The sequence below is a fragment of the Sminthopsis crassicaudata genome, chromosome X, assembly GCF_048593235.1.
Source record: "Sminthopsis crassicaudata isolate SCR6 chromosome X, ASM4859323v1, whole genome shotgun sequence".
NCBI lineage: Eukaryota > Metazoa > Chordata > Mammalia > Dasyuromorphia > Dasyuridae > Sminthopsis > Sminthopsis crassicaudata.
Genome location: NC_133623.1, coordinates 3,820,242 through 3,840,637, shown reverse-complemented (window position 1 = coordinate 3,840,637; position 20,396 = coordinate 3,820,242). Strand labels below are relative to the sequence as shown.

Genomic DNA, 20,396 nt, shown 5'->3' with positions numbered 1-20,396 from the left:
CCCATTCACATTCATAGTTAAAATTACTAATTCTGTATTTCCCACCATCCTATTTTTCCCAAGGTGTGCTTTTCTCTCTCCTTTAACCCTTTTCTTCCTCACTAGTGTTTTGCTTCTGAGAACACCTCCCTCAATCTTCCCTCTTTTTTCAAATCTTCTTAGGAGGATCACTGTTCTGCCCCAGATCATGTTTTTCATCAGTCTACATTCTCCCTGAGGCACAATTTTGCTTTGTTTGTGTTGGGGGGGGGGGAACTAGAGAGCTTGGAATTTTCTGACCTCCACCACCTTCCCAGAATTTTCTCTCTTCTTGAAGATCTTAAAGTACCATATATATTGTATTATTAGAGATTAATTGAGATAAGGACAGATGAAGATAAAAAACCAACAAAGAATAAAAAGGAAGAAAGGATATGCAAGAAAGTGGGGAAAGGAACAGGTAGATCGGCAAGGGGGATTATTGTGAATTTATTTTGTTTGAAATTTATTATATTTTTTTAAAGCAAGAAGTAAGAAATTGAGGTTTGTGATTTCATATGGAATCCACTGTTATTTTGGGTGTTTTAAGTTCAGAATAAAGCTACTTTTGAAAAACAAAGAGGGAGTGAGATACTTTCTCGCAGGCCAGGCCAGCAGGCCCATAGTTGAGAAATGTAAAAGACCAGAACTGGAAGCCAGGGGTGGGACTGGGGCTGGAGGGAAGAAATTCTTTCTTTTTCTGCTTTCCAGAGTAAGGTCAGGGGGACCACAGCAAGAAGAAGAAAAGCTGAGGGAAAGAAAACTTTTTCCCCCTCAAACCAGCCAACAGAATGACAGAGAAACTGATGATTCTTAATCACTCTTCCTCTGATTCTCCCTGCCTCTCCCTGCACGGCCAACAGGACCACAACAAAGAGATGAACAATTGGGGTGAGGGTGAGGGGTGGGAGAGAAGACTTACTTTCTCTTTTCCAGAATGAGGCCACCAGCACCAGAACAGCAAGATGACCAGCTGGAACAGAGGAAAGAGGGAGACAGTGTCTCCCTCTTTCCCTCTTTGCCTCCTTTTCTCTCTCTTTCTCTCTCCTCCTGGATCCAGCCAACAAGAATACAGTAAAGAGAAGTCTAAAAAAAAGATGGGGAATCAGCACCCCTCCTAGGCCTGACCAGAGGGACAGGAGTGAGTGGAAACACTGCTTCTGTCCCTGAAGCCAGCCAGAAGGCCCAAGAAAAGATAAGACAAGGAGGACGTCCGTTTCCATCTTTCCTAATGGAGACAGACGATCGGTGAGGAGGTAAGAGGAAGTGCTTATCTTTCTCCCTCCATCCCTCAACACGGTGATAGAATCCTGGAATGAAGGTAGCAGTGAGACTTTCTTCTTGTGCACAAGATTCATAGAAATAGCTAGAATTATGGGATTGGGGAGACTCACATTAACTCTCTCCCATTGCTATCCTACCCGTTTCCCCATGAATGTTTTCTTCCTAAGCTGAACTGGGCCTGCTCAGGCAATGAGAAAAGTAATAGGGAACTAGATTTCTACCTTGGTCCATCCAAAAGGACAGAAAGGAATGGTTGGGAAAAAACGCATTGTTTCCTTGGGCCTGGCCAGCAAGATTGTTGCAAGGAAACAACCACTTTCCTTGCAAATAGACAGCAGCTTTCTGTTTCTATTTCTTTTCATCTGTCCCAGCCTCTCTGTCTCTGACTCTTCTCCCCACTGGAAAACTTGGCTAGCAAAAGTCTGAGTGAGAGGAAAATACCAAAAGGCAGGAATGGGAAAACCCTCTTTATTTCTGGGCCTTCTCACCATATTTAAAGAAATTATGGAAGGGGGAAAAGTCTCTGATCCATCTCTCTCTTTTCATCATTCCTTTTTCACTGGATCCAGCCAACATGACTATAGTAAAGAGAAGTCCAGAAAAGAGAGAATCAGGAGATGCCCCCCTTGGGTATGAAAAACAAGATGACATGGGTATCATCCATCCCTCTTTATTACTTTTATTCCACCAGGTTGAAGGACAAACCCAACAGATACCCTTTATGTATCCCTGGCCCAAGAAGCAAGACTGCCACAACCAAAAAACAACCAGGAGGGAGGAAGAGAGGAACTTTTCTTTCCTCTCTTGCTCTCTCCAGCATGGAGATGACCAGGGTGTAAGTATTGGGGAGGGAGAGCTAGGGGGAAGATTCTTTTTTTTCAGGGTCAAAACAATGGGACCACAGCAAGAAGATAACTATCAAGAAGAGGAAGATTCTGTGTCTCCATCTCCGTTTCATTCTCTCATTCTCTCCCTGGATCCACGAAGAGGATTGCTAAAACAGGGAGAGAGAGAGAATAAGGAGAGGCGCTCCCCTGAACCTGACAAATGGAACAGGGGTTGATGAAGCTCCTTTTTGTTTCCCTGGTCCGAAAGAGGAGATCAAATGACAAGACCCAACAGAAGACCCTCTCTGTATCTCTGGCCCAGGAAGCAAGACTGCCACAACTGGAAGACAACCAGAAGGGAGGGAGAGAGGAGTTTCCATGTGCTCACTCTCCCTCCCTTGACAGCAAAGATGTGACCAGCACATGAAAATGGGGAGGGGGGGAAAGAGAAAGAATCTATTTTTCAGGGTGACACCAATAGGAAAACCACAAGGAGGAGAAGGGGCAGGAAGAGGAGAAGGGGCTCTAGCTCCTTTTGTGCTCCTCTTCCCCCCCTCTCCAGAAGAGCCAGCTTGCAGAAGCCTGACTGTGAAGGGAGAACCGGAAAACAGGTATGGGGAGACGCTCTTTATTTCTTGGCCTTGTCAACAGTTTGAAAACATGAGGAGGTAAAGAGTCTCTCACCCATATTTCTTTTTTTCTTTCTCATTCACAAAGGTATAGCAGACAGATGAATGATGGAGGAGCTTCTCTTTTCCTGAGTCAGACCAATGGGACAACAGCAAGAAGATGACCTGCTAGAAAAGGAAGACTCTTCTTTCTTTCTCTTTCCCTCTCCCCCTTCCCCCCCCTCATGTTCTTCAGTCTTTGGTCGTGGTCGGTGTTGTTGGTGGTCATCAGTTGTCGTCGGTCATGGTCATCGGTCAGGAATTTTTGGTCATCGTCGGTCATGGTTGAGGGTCGTTGGTCATCAGGGGTCGTTGGTTGTCGTCTGGGGTCGTCATCGTCACTCGTCATCATCGAGGGTCATCAGTAATCGGGGGTTGTCAGTCGGTCGTCGGGGGACCATTGGTCGTCGTTGGGGGATCCATCGGTCACCGTCAGGGATCGTCGGTCGTCGTTGGGGGTCGTCGGTCGTCGTCAGGATCGTCAGTCATCGTTGGGGGTCCATCGTTCATCGTCGGGGATCGTCGGTCGTCGTTGGGATCGTCGGTCGTCGTCGGGGGTCCATCATTCATCGGGGATTGTCAGTCGTCATCAGGATCGTCGGTCGTCGTCGGGGGTCCATCGTTCATCATCGGGCATCGTCGGTCATCGTCGGGGGTCGTCGGTCGTCGTCGGGATCGTCGGTCGTCGTCGGGATCGTCGGTCGTCGTCGGGGGTCGTCGGTCGTCGTCGGGGATCGTCGGTCGTCGTCGGGATCGTCGGTCGTCGTCGGGATCGTCGGTCGTCGTCGGGATCGTCGGTCGTCGTCGGGATCGTCGGTCGTCGTCGGGATCGTCGGTCGTCGTCGGGATCGTCGGTCGTCATCGGGGATCGTCGGTCGTCATCGGGGATCGTCGGTCGTCATCGGGGATCGTCGGTCATCATCGGGGATCGTCGGGGGTCGTCGGTCGTCGTCGGGATCATCGGTCGTCGTCGGGATCGTCGGTCGTCATCGGGGATCGTCGGTCATCATCAGGGATCGTCGGGGGTCGTCGGTCATCGTCGGGATCGTCGGTCATCGTCAGGGGTCCATCGGTCATCGTCGGGGGTCGTCGGTCGTCATCGGGGGTCCATCGTTCGTCGTCGGGATCGTCGGTCGTCGTCGGGGGTCCATCATTCATCGTCGGGGATCATCAGTCGTCGTCAGGGATCGTCGAGGGTCATCGTTGGGGGTCGTCGGTCGTCGTCGGGGATCATCAGTCATCATCAGGGATCGTCGGGGGTCGTCGTCGTGATCGTTGGTCGTCGTCGGGGGTCATCAATCGTCATTGGGGATCGTTGGTCATCGTGGTTGCCAGTGGTCATCGCTCATCGTCCCTCGTCCTTCGAGGTCCTTGGTCATCCTCGCTCGTCCTTGGTCGTCCTCAAGGGCCGTCGGTCATCCTCACTGGTCATCGGTCGTCCTTGCTCGTCCTAGCTCATCTTCATTGGTTGTTGGATGGTCGTTGGTCATCCTCGCTCATCCTTGGTGGTCCTTGGTCATCTTTGGGTGTTGTCAGTCATCCTCACTTGTCCTCAGGGGCCCTCAGTGGTCCTCGGTCGTCCTCAGGGGTCGTCAGTCGTCCTTGTTCGTCCTTGGTGGTCCTTGGGGGTCCTCGGTTGTGCTCGGGTGTCGTTGATCGTCCTTGCTCGTCCTCGGGGGTCATTGGTCGTCCTTGGTGGAGCCAGCTTGCAGAAGCCTGACTGTGAAGGGAGTACCAGAAAACAGGTATGGGGAGGCGCTCTTTATTTCTTGGCCTTGTCAACAGATTGAAAACATGAGGAGGTAAAGAGTCTCTCACCCATATTTCTTTTTCTCTTTGTCATTCACAAAGGTATAGCAGACAGATGAATGATGGAGGAGCTTCTCTTTTCCTGAGTCAGACCAATGGGGCAACAGCAAGAAGATGACCTGCTGGAAAAGGAAGACTCTTCTTTCTTTCTCTCTCTCTCCCCCCCTTCCCCCACCTCCTCCTGTTCTTCAGTCTTTGGTCGTGGTCGGTGTTGGTGGTGGTCATCGGTCGTCGTCATTGGGGGTTGTCGGTCATCGTCATTGGTCGTCGTCAGTCGTGGTCGTCGGTCAGGAATTGTTGGTCATTGTCGGTGGGTCTCAGTGGTCGTCCTCGGTGGTCCTTGGTGACCCTCCAGTCATCCTCAGTTCTCAATCCTCTCTCTTCTCCTTCTCTCACATTCTCATTCTTTCCCTGGACCCAGCCCAGACAATTGTACTAACATGATGTCCAAGGTGGGGAGAGGAAAAATGAGAATAGGGAGATGCCCCCTCTGTACCTGACCCACAGAACAGAAGTTGATATTCTTCTTTGTTTCCCTGGGCCCAAAGAGCCGATAAAAATGATGAGACCTCAATGAGACCCTCTCTGTCTCCTTGGCCTAGGAAGCAAGACTGCTGCTTCAAGAAGACAACAAGGAGGAGGAGGTAAAGAGAAGCTTCTTTCTGCTCTCTTCCTAGCAAAGTTAGTCCCAGCATATGAGAGAGGGGAGAGAGGAGCAAAGGGAAGATTCTCTCTTTTGCAGGATCAGACCAATAGGAGGACAGCAAGGAAGAGAAGGGCTGGAAGAGGAAGATTCACTTCCTTTCTTCCTCTTTCCCCTCGCCAACAAATGAAGTGAGCAGAAGGCTAACCGTGAAGAGTTTACCAGAAGACAGGTATGGGGATACTCTATTCTGAGGCCTTGTCACCAGTTTGGAGGAAATTATTAGGTGATATAGAGTCTCACACGTATATGATTCTTTCTCTCTCCTAGAAGAACTACTGCGGAGAAATGGCCAATGTGTGAGCAAGACTGACGATTCTTCCTCTTGTCCTCATCAGGCCAATAGGACCACAGCAAATGGTATATATATACATATATATATTTTCTCATCATCCCCTTTTCTACATGTTCACTAGCCATCTTTTTAATAAAATGTGTCACTTCTTCCCAAGGTCCCCAGAAAACCTGCTCTCTTTCTGATGGTATGGTCACAGCAAGGACCACAGCAAGGAGATAACCAGCTCAAAGAGGAAGATTCTCAAAGATGGCAGAGGAAAACCAGCAAGTTGCCTGGACGGTTCTCAGTTACTCTCAAAACAACATTCAATCAAGCCTCTAAGCAAATTCTGGAGTTCTTTCACTGAAGGGAAGTGAACTCACAAAAAAGATAAGGTAAAACAGTTTTCCAATTCAAGATATCTTATAAGCATACAGAAGACTTTTTACAGTAGAGGGGAAGGTGGGTGAGGTAGGGGGGAAAGCATGTGAAACTCTCAGGATTGGCTTAAAAAAAAGAAAAAGAAAAAAATTTGCTTAAAGAAGAAATAACATACACAATCAGTTGGGTGTACAATCATACAGCAAAGTAGGAGGGGAATGGGATAAGAGAAGGGGGTAAGAGGACTGATACAAGAAGGAAGGGCAGATTGAGAGAGATAAAAGTCAAAAACAAGAAATTTTTGAGAATGGACATTATGAAAGAAGAGAGAGTAGGTAAAAACAAACAAACAAAAAAATAGAATGGAGGGAAATACCACCTATCAGATTGGCTTGTATTACAGAAAAAGAAAATGGCAAATGTTGGAAGGGATGTGGGAAAATTATAACACTAATACAGTTGTATGAATGAAGTTGTATGTGGTTCAGCCATTCTGGAACTATGCCCAGAGATAAAACCATGCAGATGTGGGCTTTGATTAATCAATACCGCTATTAGGTCTGTATCCCCAAAGAGATTTTAACAAAACAAAAATGTTTGTAACAGCTTTTAGTGGTGGCAAAGAGTTGGAAAGTGAGGAGATGTCCAGCAATTGAAGAATGGCTGAATAAGTTGTTATATATGATTGTGACGGTATATTATTCTGATTTCAGAAATGACAAGCAGGATGCGCTGAAAAGAACAGGAAAAGACTTACGTGAATTTATGCAAAGTGAAAGAGGCAGAACCAGAAAGACATTGTACCCAGTTAACAGCAATATTTTATGATGACCTACTGCAAAGAACTGAACTATTTTCAGCAATACCATGATCCAAAACAGTTCTGAAGGATTTATGGCGAAAAGTAGAGAAAGAACTGAGCCTGATACTTTTTCTTTACTTTATTTTTCTGGAATTATTTTTGTCTGTATTCTCTTTCAAAAACATGTCTTACGTGGAAATGTGTTTTTCGTTATCACACTTGTATGACATTTCAAATTGTTTGCCTTTTCAATGAAAAGAGGGAGGAGGGAAATTTAAAACTCAGAATCTGAAAAAAAGATTGGTAAAATTGTTTTTTAATGTAAATGGGGAAAAAACAAAATATTAAATGATGGAGGCGGTGGAGAAATGAAGAGACAGATTTCAAGAAAAAAAAACAAAAACCTTGAAAGACTTATACAAACTGATGTTGAGTAAAGTGAACAGAACCAGGAGAACATTTTCCACAGAACACCAACACTGTGCGATGATAAGCTAAGATTGACTTAGCTCTTCTGTATAAGACAGTGACCAAAGATGATTCCAAAAGGTTCATAATGAAAAGTGCAATGCACATCCAGAGAAAGAACATATGGAGTCTGAAGACAGATCAAAACATATTATTTTCATGGGGTTTTTTTTTTCAAAATTTTCCCTTTTTTCCTCTCATTTCATGTTAGAACTATTATGGAAATATGTTTGTATTATGGCAGATATATATGATGGCTTATTTATGGATGATGGCAGGAAAGACAAAAGTATTGAACTCAAAATGTTTTTAAAAATAAATGTAAAAATTGTTTTTACATGTAACTGGAAAAAAATAAATTATGATTGAAAAATAGGAATGGCTCTTGTTCATTATCTGTTTTACTTCCTGGACCAGGCCGAGAAGACTATAGTGAAGTAATGACCAAAATACAGACAATCAGAAGGTCCCCTTTTGGGCGAAACAAAGAAAATAGGGTCAACGGAGCCACTTAGTCAGGCAGATAGAACAATAAGACCTAAATGATACTTTGTCCATCTCTCTGATGCAGGAAATAAAACTACTGCCTCCAGAAAGGAAGGAGAGAGGAGTGAACATCTCTTCAGTGTCTGTATCTGTGTGTTTCTCTCCTTACCCCCTAATTCATCTCTTCACATTCCCTACTTTCAGCATGGCCAACTTACATCTAACAACCAGAAGAAAGATGTAAGTAGCCTCCTTTTATATCTTTTTTTTCCCTGTCTCTCTGTGTCTGACTCTTTCTCTCTCTCTCCCTATTTCATTCTTTTATTCCTCTTTTTCTTCCCTACCCAGATGGACCAATCTAGCAGAAACCTGTCTGTGAAGAGAGAACCAGAAAACAGGTATGGGGAGACCCTGTTTACTTTTTGGCCTTGACAACAGCTTATAGATATGAGGAGATTGTCTTTCACCCATATTTCTTTTTCTCACTCCAAAGGTGGATAGCAAACAGATGGCTGAACACTGGAGGAGATTCTCTTTTCCTGATTCAGGCCAATGGGACAACAGCAAAGAGATGACCAGCTGGAAAAGAAAGACTCTTCTAGTCTTTCTTTCCTTCATTCTGTCTTTCTGTAGATCTTTTTTTTTGTTTGTTTGTTTCTTTGTGTGTCTCTCTCCCTGTATCTTTCCAACTTTATCCTCCTCTTCCTCTTGTTTTTCCCCGCTCCCAGCAGGCCCTGCTTACAAAAGACTAAAGGTGATGAATGAACTGAAGAAAGGTATGTGTTGATCCTTTTTATTTTTGAGTGTCTTCACTAGATGGGAGAAAATTATGAGTTGGGACAGAATTGGTCATTGGTACCTCTCTCCATTTCTTTGATAGCTACTGCAAAAAGATGACCATTGTGTGAGCAAGAAAAATGATTGTCATCCCAGGCCAGGCAGTAGAACCACAACCAGGAAAGAAAGGATTGAAGTGAAATATTGTTGACCTTCTCTTTCTGCCTCTATTGCTTTCATACCCCAGCACGCCCAGCTTGCTGAAGTCTAACTGCGAAGAATATAGCAGAAGAAAGGTATCTGGAGCCCTCATTTATTTTTTATCTTATTCAAAAAATTTCTGGAATTGATGAAATGAGACAGAGGCTCTTACACATATTTCTACCTTTCTCCCTTCTTTTATTCTAGCCTACCATATGAGGACAGCAAAATAATGGCCATGGAGTAAATGAGAGAATATCCTTCCTCCAAGGAGAGGACTGGCTCAAAATTTAAAATTTTCTTTGTCTTTGCCTCTATTTCTGTCTGTTTGTCTTACTGTGTCTCTCTGTCTCTCTCTTTCTCTCTGTTCTTCTTTCTCCATCTCTCCCACCTCATCCTCTTCTTCCTCAAATACTTCTTCTCAGCAAGCCCTGATTACAAAATAGTAGAAAAGGACTAAAGGAAAGGTATGTATAAATTTTTTATTTTTGAGCATATTTGCTAGAAAATAGGACAATATGAGTTGGGCCAGAGTCATTCACTTATATCTTTATCTCTGTATGTCTCTTGCTTAGGTACCACAAAGCAATGACCATTGTCTGAGCAAGAAAAATGAGTTTTTCTTTCATCCCAGTCCAGCCAGTAGAAGCACAAGCAAAAAAGAGAATTGAAGTGAAATATTATTATTCTTCACCTTGTCGTGATGCCTTTCTGTCTCTACTTCTTTCCTACTTTCAGGAAGCCCAGCTAGCAGAAACCTACCTGGGAAGGACGTACCAGAAGTTTTGTGTCTGGAGACCCCCTTCATTGTTTGCTACAAGAGATGTCCGGGAGTTATGAGGTGGGAAAGCTTCTCCCTTACACATCCCTAGGTTTTCCACTTCATTTATTCCGGTCTAGGAGCAAAAGGAAGACCAGGATATGAAGGAGAGAGATGGCCCTTCCTCATTTGCAGGGTCCGACAGATAGGACTAAAGCAAGGACGCGGTGAGTGTCTAAAAAGGAAGATTCTCCCCCTCTCTCTCCTTCTCTCCCAGGACCCAGTCAACAAGATTGTGTCAAAATGATACTCAAAACTAGGGAGGCACAGAGGGAACAGGGGCTGCCTGACTGGGCCTGAAAAACAGTCCCTCTCTCTTTTCCTGGTCCAAAGAGCAGATCACATGACCAATGAGACCCTTTCCATCTCCTTGGCCCTGGAAGACATAGCACTTGCTGTGATCATCATGAAGTGGTGAGTCTAAACCAATGACATGATCAACTTAACGTTGATGATTCTCCTTTTCTTTCTTTCTCTTTTTATTGCCCAGCAGGCCCAAGTACTAGAAGCCTGAGTGTGAATAAAGGACCAGAAGTGAGGTTTGGGGAATCCCTCTTTATATCTGGGCCTTGTCCCTAAATTGGAGGAAATGAAGAGAGAAAAAAAAGCCTCTCGCCCATCTTTCTCTCACTCTCTCTCACAGAAAACTACAGCACAGATAAGACTAATGTGTCCGCAAGGGCAAAAGCTCTTTTCTCTTTTCTTTTTTTCCCTTAGTGTTGAGCCTACAGGACAACAGTGAGGAGATAATCAAACAGAAGAGGAACTCTGTCTCTGTCTCTCTCTTTCCACCCCCCAGCTCTCCTTGAACCAAAAGGACTGTAGTAAAATGGTGTCCAGCAGAGGCCAAGAGTGAGAGTGAGGAGATGCCCCCCTGAACCTTCTTGGCAGGGGTGAGTACAACCCCTCATTGTGTATCTATTCCCAGACAACAGATGATAGTATAAGATCAGATTGAGAATTTTCCGTCTCCACAACCAAGGAGCAAGCCTGCTGCTGGCTGCTGCAAAAAGATAACAAAAGGGAAGTAGGAACTTAAGTTTCATTTTTCTCTCCCTGTCCAGCAGAGAGATGACTGGTATTTGTGTTCAGAGAGGATTTTCTCCTTTGCAAGGGCAAACCAAAAAGACTACAGGAAGGAGTTAATGGGCTGCAAGAGGAAGATTTTCTTTCTCTCTCCTCTTCCCTTTAACTTCTTGACTTAATATTTTCACATCTTTTTTTTTTCCCACAAACTTCTTATTCATATCATTCTGAAAGAACGAGATACTTCAAGAGCTGAATCTCTTACATATGACAAATTCTAGCATTAACTGAATTCTTGGTTAAGCTATGAAATAACTACAAATTCAGTTCCAAACTACTAGGTCTTGCCACTTGCAGCTTATTCCGGTAATTTAGATGCTTTAATATTAATCTCATAATCTAGTAGATCCGGTGTTACAATGGCAAACTTTCACTTTGTCTACCCAGAAAATAGAAACGTGCTATGAATTTTAAGCAGAGATGTGGATCTAACATCTTCAGGAGTGGTTCTTAAGGCCTATACCACTATAAATAGCCTAGCAGGTGGACAGATTTCTTGCATGGCAAAATGAATTATGGAGAGTCCAACCTTAGTATTTGCAAAGTAACTTCTCTACCTTATGCCCTGGGACAAATATTCACTAGCTTTAGATCTCACTGACTGCTGGTGTTTTTCATAAAGCACCTATTTAAGATTGGTCCAAGGACACAGCAAACCTAAAAATGAAAGTCTCAGCAATTACAGTAGGTCTGGACACAATTGTTATCAATAAAATATTGTGCAATAAATTAGTTTGCAAGTGAAATTTATCAGACCTTCTTAAAATCATATAAAAGATCTTTACCTAAAAATGTACACAAGATTTTTACTTAAGCATTTCTTCCTAAAAATGTTTTTCTTAAAAACAGCTCAAATTTTATTCTGATGTTAAAACGATAATCGCAAAACTCTCATGAAATAAATTAGCTGTAAACTTCTAAACTTGGATGTCTCTTATTCAACTTTAAAATAAAAATAAATCTTGAAAATTAGAATTTATCAAAACTAAGTTGGTGTAAAATGGCTTTGAGTATCATAAATGAATCCCCAAAGTACAATAAAAACAAAAAAAAATCATCACAGATTCCTAAATAGCACCCTCCTTGAGTCAAAAGGTATTTGTAACGGGGAGGATATTCAGGTTTTTTAAAGCCTAAAATGATTAAATTAGCAAAGTTTACCTTTAAAATTTTACTTACTAACTTTTTCTTCCTTTTGTCATCTCCTAGAGTACAAATTCAAATCAGTAGAATTTAGGAAAATAATTATATTTTGGAATCCCACATAGTGAATATTTGATAATTCACTTTAATCCCTAGAAAAAACAACACTGGACAGTTGCTATAAACTTCCAGATTAACACACACACACACACACACACCCTACACCCTATTAGATGAAACTTACTCTGCATCATAAGCAGACTTGAAAATTACATCCCCATTTCCTCCAAGTATTATTTGTATCCCATTTATTCAGTAGAAATTCCATATTACAATAAACTCTTGCACAGGGTTGATAAGAATTTGAGACTAGATGGTTCTAAGAATCCTTGTAAGTTTACAAAGGAGGCTTTTATGAAGCGTTTTCTTTGTCCAGTTACAAATTATCTCTTTTAAAAAATACATATGGAAATACTTGATATGTTTTTAACTAAATTATTTGAAATTATTGTCATAATGTTAATAATCTCATAATTTTCATAAGTAGATAGCTAAATATTTTTAGGCAAACCTTCCTTTTAAATACAGGCAAAACTTGGAAGTTTAAGTTCTTGATTACATTGCTTCAGAATATTACAGCACAGGTTCTGCAGGGCTGATTAAGTGATCTGACAGTTTTCAAACTTTAACCTTCTTTTAACAGCACAATCTCTAGTCTAACAACATCCAGAGGTCTAAAAGAAATTACTTTTCTAACTTCATCTGATACAATCATTTGCCAAATTTCCATAGTATAAATATTGAGGAGCCATAATCTGCATTACCCAGGACCTAGCAACTTCCATATTAAAGGACCACAGGGCCTAGAACTACCTAGCAAAACTAAGCATTATCATTCAGGGTGGGGGAGAGAAGGATAGACATTCAATGAAATAGAGAATTTTCAATCATTTCTGATGAAAAGACCAGAGCTAAACAGAAATACGTGACGGGAGAGAATCATAAAAAAGTAAAAAGGGAAGAAAAAATGTTTTTTAAAGGTTAAGATGTTTATTTCCCTACATGGGAAGATAATATTTGTAATTCTTGAGAACTACATCTTTGTCAAAGCAGAAGAGGTATATACTTAGAGGGTGTAATTATAAGTTACAAGGTGATGATAGTTAAAAAAAAAAAAAAAGAAAGAAAGAAAGAAATTAGGGGTAGAAAGAATTGTATTGGGAGAAGAGGAAGGGAGATGTAAAATAGGATAAATTACATCACATGAAGAGGCACAAAAAACCTATTACAGTAGAGGGAAAGGGCGGAGTCAGAATTGTTTGAACATTATTCTCATTGGATTTAGCAAAAAAGGGAATAACATGCATCCAGTTAGGTATAGATATCTTCTTCGTGGGGCTTATAGAAGGGAGGACAGATGAATGGAGGCAGTGGTCAGAAGGAAAACAGGTGAGGAGGGACATTATAAAAGGAGAGAGAAAAATATAAATGGAGAAAATAAGATGTAAGAAAAAACACAGTTAATGATTGTAACTTTGAATGAGATGAAGTCTCTCCCTCAAAAAAAAAAAAACAAAAACAAAAACAAACAAACAAAAAAAAAAAAAAAAACAAAAAAAAAAAAACAACCAGAAACTCTCCTTTTGAAGTGGACACACACACACACACACACAAGATAAAAAACTGAAACATTATATTATGCTTCAGATGAAATTTAAAAGAAAAAAAGCAAGGGAAGCAGTCATGATCTCAGGCAAAGCAAAAACAAAAATAGATCTAATTAAAAGAGATAAGGAAAAAAACTCTTTCTAAAAAGTCCAACGGACCAGGGCTTTTAAAACTTTTTCTACTCCTGACCCTCTTTCACCTGAGAAATTTCTACATGGCATATATAAAATATACAGATCAAACATTTATAAACCATAATTTCATAACTCTTCCCCCCCCCATTCAGTTACAAGACCCCATATGGAGTCTTGTAAAGGGGAAGTAAAATGAAGTAAATTACATCACATGAAGAAACATAAAAGATCCATTACAGTAGAGGGAAAGGGAAGGGAAGGAGCATTGTTTGAACTTTACTCTCATTGGATTTGTCTCAGGATAAAAAACAGGAAAAAATTTAGCCTACAAGCTCTCAAAAAGGTAAGGTTTGTTTTCTTTTGTAACAGCTCCTGGCTTCAATATACCCTGGAGGATCTGGAAATATGGATCTCTAAACTTGTAATACTAACTTAACCACCTAATCTATTTTGCTGCCTAGAAAGCAAATGGACTGAATGAAGTTCTACACATCTAGGCCTTCAAGGCCTTATATCAAGATTCTAATTCAAGATAACAGTGTAGGATGGTCATGGTTAAGTTTAGTGGAAGGGAATTGAAGATGGAGAATGAGACTGACCTAGATAATTCTCTATTCTCCCCCACTCCAGGGACACCCCCCCCCTGGCCCTACCAGGAGACCTGGGACCACCTCCCATATCAGGATCTGGACTCTGTTTAACAATATTTCCCAAAATCCCCAGTCTTCTTCCTGTGGTTCCTTCACATGCTGAGCCAGATTCTACAACCTCACAGTCCCTGCCATACAGGGAGTGGGACCTCTTTTCTTCCTCCTGAAGACCCTGATATAGACATCCCTTTTAAACTCTGCCCATTGAGAGAAGTAACAGACTCTCAAGGTTAAACACTCGGGGTATATGTCCCTTTTTCAATGCCAGATCTTTCCCAAATTAAAGAAAGACTTGGGCATTATTCTGAAGGTCCCACTAAGTTTACCGAGGGCTTTAAAACCATCTCCTTTCATTTTGATTTTACTCTAGGAGACGTTAAAATTATCATCTCCTCCTGCTGTACAATAGAAGAGAAAAGAGGAATCTGGGATTTAGCCCAAAAGCCTGGCAATGATATGGACGAATCTTCTTCTTCTGGTAGATACTCCCCAGGAGCTATTGCTGTCCCAGTTGCAGACTCCAGGTGAGATTCCCAAAAGAGAATCAGAGACCAGAAAGGAGGGACCACATGCTGAGTTGCTTCACTGATGCTATGAGGAAAGGGAATTAAGAAGCAGCTTAATTATGAGAAATTTAAGGAAGTTAACCAGAGAGCCAAAGAAATCCCTGCCTTCTTTCAGGGATGATTTACAGAGGCTCTTAAGAAATATGTTGAGGGCAAAATAACTGTATGGACATGTATACATATGTCGTATTTAACTTATACTTTAACATATTTAACATGTATTGGTCATGTATTGGTCAACCTGCCATCTGGGGGGCGGTAGGAGAAAGGGGGGGAAATTGGAACAGAAGGTTTTGCAATTGTCAGTGCTGAAAAATTACCCATGCATATATCTTGTAAATAAAAGGCTATTAAAAAAAAAAAAAGAAAAAAGAAATATGCTGAGGTGGACCCCACACTTAGGAGCCATGTCCTCAGTGTGGCCCAGGATATCTAGAGGAAGCTGTACCAGTTTAGCCATGGGTCCTCAAATTCTCTTGGTCCAGCTTTGGGAAAGAAGTTTGGGAGTTTTTAATGAGAGACCAAGCTGCAGCCAAAGAGCAGGACCTCAGGAGTAGGGCTGGGAACAGAGAACAGGCTCAGATTTTGGTTGCTGCCTTATATGGGACCCAGAGGGAATCTAAACATGGAGGCTTGTATTTTCCATGCCAAAGTCGGAGCCATTGGTCTTGAAACTGTCCTCAAAGGAAGACCCCTGCCCTATGCCCCTGGGAGGGGCACCGGAAAAGAGACTGCCCACAGAGGGGTCAAGCTACTTCTTCCCGTTTCCTGTCTCCGCATCTCCTCAGAACCAGGAATCTCAGGGCCCAGGATTTGGCAAGGCTCCCCCTTACTTCATCACCATGGCCGAACCGTGGGTAATTTTGGATGAAGCAGGTAAGTCCGTTAATTTTCTTGTTGATACAGGAGTCACTTATTCTGTCCTGCTCTAGCACTCCCGCCCCACACACACCGCCCGGCCCAGGTTAGTGGAATAAATGGAAACTTAGGAAATGTTTTGAGACCTTTCCTCTGCCCTGTCATCTAAACACTTTTCTTATATTCTCCCCTTACCCAGCCCCCTTATTGGAGTATGATCTGATGGTAAAATTGGGAATCCAGTTCTCCCTTCTCAGACTTCTGAGAGTACTTTTATACTTTTCTTGAAGCCCTCCAATATTCCACCTGAAATCTGGAAATGAACTGCTCTGGGACCAGAGAATCCCAGTGTGAGCTACTCACTCTGCCCTGGCCATAGTGAGCCTCCAAGATCCTAAAATATTCCCAGACTAGTTCCAATGCCCAATAAAACCTGAGGCCAGAGAGAGACTACAAGCCTTGATTGAAATTTTTCTAACATAAAAGCTTCTGACTCCATGTAAGTCTCCTTGTAAATAGTCCCAGCATCCTGGTTAAAAAGTCAAGTGGGAAGTACCATATGGTATAAGACCTCAGAGCTATTAATGAGGTTTACTCCTATTCATCCGATAGTGCCTAATCCCTGTGCCATCTTTACTCAGATTCCAGAGAATACCCAATAGTTTTCCATCTTTGATCTTAACGATACTTTCTTTTGCATTCCACTCTGTGAGAATTCATAATTTCTTTTCCTTTTAGAATGGGGAACCCAAGCCTACCAAGTGACATAGGTAGTCCTACCCAAGGGCTTCTGGAACAGCCCCCACTTATTTGGGCAGGAAAAGATGTGTAACTAATTGACGGCAGTCTAGTCCCATATGTAGATGATGTTCTTATGTGCTGCTCAACTTGGGAGGCTTCTCTGGTGCTGCCATGCAAGCTCTTAATTCTCTAGGCTCCCTGGGTTATCTGGTATCCTTATCTGGTATTTTACTTTTCCAAATATAAACAGATAGTTTTCAACATCCACTTTTGCAAAACCTTGTTTCAAATTCTTCTCCCTCTTTCCCCGCCTTCCCCCTCCCCAACATAGCAAGCAAGCTGATGTAGGTTAAACAAATGCAATTCTTCTAAATATATTTATTTAAATTTTATTAAATTAAATTTTTTTAAATTTAATTTAATTTAAATTTAATATAAGTATATTTTGTCATGCTATGCAAAAAAAAAAAAAAAAATCAGGAAAAACATGACAGAAAAAAAACAAGCAAACAACAATGACAGCAAAAAGGCGATCCCCATTCAGTCCCCATAGTCCTCTCTCTGGGTGCAGATGGCCCTCTCCAACACAAGTCTATTAAATTTGGCCTGAATCACCTCTTTGCTGAAAAGAGTCACGTCCATCAGAATTGATCATCACAAAATCTTGTTGTGCACAATGTTCTCCTGGTTCTGCTCACCTCACTCAGCATTACTTCATGTTAAGTCTTATCAGGCTTTTCTGGAATCAGTTCACCATTTCTTATAGAACAATAATATTCTATTCCATTCATCTGATATCCTTATCTAAAGCGCACATCACCTGTCAGTCTGTTAAGCATCTGGGCTGTAAACTGGCCCCCATCTCTCTCTTACTCACTTCAGAGAGAAAACAAGCTCTCTTGTCACTTCCTGAACTAGCCACAAAGAAACAGCTGTGTGTGCTTCTAGACATGTCTTGATTTCATAAAGTCTGCAAATTTGATTTTGGGATTATTGCAAAACTTCTTTATGATTCTGTTCATGGAATCCTATTCAAGTCCTGACACATTTCCCCCAGAGCTTTTGAAACTTTGAAAACTAAATTGACTAAATTTGGGGGAAAAAAACTTTTATTCTGTGTGTTGAGGGGGTCAAGCATTAGGAGTTTTAATTCAGTCCCTAAGCCTCATCCCAGGCCTATGGCATACTTCTAGAAACAACTTGATCCAATGATTTCAAAGTGGCCTTCTTTTCTCAGAGCTCTTTCTGCCACGGCCTTTTAAATTGAGGAAGCCTCTAAACTCACTTGGCCAACCTTTGGAGATATTTACTCCCCACCAAATTCAGAGTATTTTGGAAGCTAAAGGCTGTCAGTGGCTGGCTAGTGAAAGGCTTTCTAAATATCTGGCCCTGATCTTACCAGACACTCCTGATTGAACTCTTGGAGTATACCACATCCTCAGTCCAGCCTCCTTGCTTTTCAACATTACAATTGGATGATAGTCACACTTGTGAGGAGATTAGATTCTGTCTACTCTAGTCACCCTGACTTGTGGGACATTCTTTTTAACAACCTAGATGATGGTACACTAATGTGGCCGGCTTTGTTGAAGATGTGGGAAAGGGAAGCAGGCTACTCTGTGATTAGCTTTAATAGCACCTTAAGGCTAAACTATTTCTCCCCCACACCTTCTCGACCTTTGCACAGGGGGCCAAACTCATGAGTGCCCTCACTAGAGCTTTAGAACCGAGCATTAACATCCATAATGACTCCAAATAAGCCTTTCTTGTTTTATATACTCACAGGGCTTTATGGAAAGAAAGGGGATTTTTGACAGCTAAACGTTCCCCCATTATGCATACAAGGAAAATCCTGTAGTTAGTGCAAGCTTACCTAGAAAAGTTTCCATTATATATTGTATATAAATTGTATATATTGCATATAGTATGTGTATATATATATAATATATATATGTGTGTGTATACATATTGTAGATATTGTATATATTGCCTATAGTGTATATATTGCATGTAGTATATATGATATATATATATATATATATTGTAAAGGACATCAAAAGGGGGACTCACTTCAGACTAAGAGAAACAGACTCAGCTGCTGCACATTTGCTCCTAATCATAGCGCCATTGCTTCCCCAACTCCTGACTCTTATATACCTTGCCATTGTTCTCAAGAACAGGCCCTTGCTAAAGAGAGAGCATGTACTTTTTTTCCCCTCTAGATGGTTTCAAAATAATGTCGGGCTGGCTTCTAATCCCAGAAGCAAGTCGCTGGAAACCTCTTTGGCTACACTACACCAGGCTACTCACTTGGGAAAGAACCCCCTCCCGGCCTTTGTAAAATCTATTTTCGTTGGTCACAAGCTAGGAAACACCATCAGTTAGGTTTGTCAAGACTGCCCAGTCTGTGCCAACTGAATCCTGAGGGTTTCATTAACCCCTCTCTATTTTAAAACGTGTTCAGAGGAGATGTAGTATCCAGGAGAAAATCGGCAGATAGATTTTACATAGGCCCCCATGCCGGGGTTCCCACTTCCTTCTGGTTTTTTGTTGATACCTTCACCAGTTGGGTGGAAGACTTTCCTTGTAGGACTGAAAAAGCTCAGGAGGTATCAAAGCTTATACCTTGCTTCGCTCTGCCTAGCTCTCTACAAAGCGATAGTGGTCCAGACTTCACAAATAACTTGAGCAGTGACAGAGGCCCTTTACTCATCATCTTCACTCTGCCTGCCACCCTTAGTCCCCTGGGAAGGTGGAAAAAATGTATTACACCCTCAAGGGAGTCCTTACTAAGGTGGACCTAGAAACTCCCGAGAACTAGGTGAAAAATCTCCCAATCCAACTGCTTAGACTCTGTATCACACCTTGGCAAAGCATTAAGCTTAGCCAATTTGAGTTTCTATATAGGACACCCTTCCTAACACCTGACATGAACAACATCTAGTCACCTAATTCAGAACTCAGCTTAGAGCAGTCTGGCATGCCTTAACAGAATGTACTGACCTCTCCCAAAATCTTTTGACGAGAAACAGGAAAAACTCTGCATCTGTACAACCAGAAGAGTAGGTATACTAGAAATCTTGGAAAACTCAAAAAGGGGAATACTTAGATGTCAACTGGAAAAGACCCTACCAACTTACATTCATTGCTCCAACAGCAGTAAAGCTCTGAGGGGCCTCTCCAGTTGGACTCATAACTCCAGGATGAAACTAATGTCATCTTTGGATTCCCACCCAGATACTCCAGGATATTCCTACAAACCTGTAGAGGGCCTCATACTACTGTCTAGAAAGAATCTAGTTCCCTCAGGCAGATGAGTAGATGGAAAGACGTGAAATTATATACACCTTCCTACTCTTGCATTTTGACACTTGTGTTTGCTCAAACTCCTTGCTAGACTCGACTCCTCTATATACCAAGATATACCTGTCCAGATGTTTGCTCAAGCCTTGCTTGAGTTGAAACCCACCGTTAACATACATTAAGGACCTAAGCCCTTGAACGGACCCGTGAGGCAGGGACAACTCTACGCCCAATCTCAGCAGGAAGAAGTTTCAGAAGATGAGACCTCCGTCCCATATCCCCAGTTTTTGGGTCCCATTTGTTTGAGGGGGGAACAATGGGGTAAATAAGACCCCAACAAAAGAGCAGATCCTTGGTAGTTAGATGGGCCATAGGGAGGGACATTGAGAGGAGATGGCCTTTGTTGAATTTAAGTGGGCCTTTGTCACAATGGACCCTTGTTGAATTTCCAGTTACTATATACAGTTGGAAGACTAAGAGAGAGATGTCAATCCCCAAGATTATTAGTCTCCTATGAAAGTAGCTACTAGTCACCTACTTCTTTGCTAACTCCTTTTTGGAACTTAGCCTGCCAGGCAATGGCATAATAATAAATCTTTTGCCTCTTGGTTGGGAGATGGTGTAAGCCTACAAATTCTTCTGAGATACCTCACAACACTGGCCCAGAACCCCAATATTTTTGGAGTTCAGATCCTGCACTCATTCTTTGCCTCAATATGTCACAGA

General features: G+C 42.1%; 1 protein-coding gene and 1 long non-coding RNA gene across 3 annotated transcripts; both read left to right on the top strand.

Moving 5' to 3' along the window:
- Positions 1-809: 809 nt before the first annotated feature.
- LOC141548641 (uncharacterized) lies at positions 810-7,172 on the top strand. The gene is made up of 8 exons (XM_074277654.1): positions 810-915; positions 3,088-4,542; positions 4,649-4,916; positions 5,209-5,250; positions 5,349-5,481; positions 5,580-5,669; positions 5,762-5,981; positions 6,681-7,172. The coding sequence occupies exons 1-2, from the start codon at positions 810-812 to the stop codon at positions 4,515-4,517; spliced, it is 1,536 nt and encodes a 511-aa protein (XP_074133755.1). The 3' UTR covers positions 4,518-4,542; positions 4,649-4,916; positions 5,209-5,250; positions 5,349-5,481; positions 5,580-5,669; positions 5,762-5,981; positions 6,681-7,172.
- An 899-nt stretch (positions 7,173-8,071) lies between these two features.
- Positions 8,072-15,924, top strand: LOC141548547 (uncharacterized). Of its 2 annotated transcripts, XR_012483997.1 has the most exons (6): positions 8,072-8,121; positions 8,217-8,796; positions 8,909-9,168; positions 9,277-10,414; positions 14,573-14,726; positions 15,422-15,924. It is a non-coding gene; the product is annotated as an uncharacterized LOC141548547 (long non-coding RNA). The 2 variants fall into 2 exon arrangements; XR_012483996.1 differs by having other exon boundaries at positions 8,909-10,414.
- Positions 15,925-20,396: the final 4,472 nt, after the last annotated feature.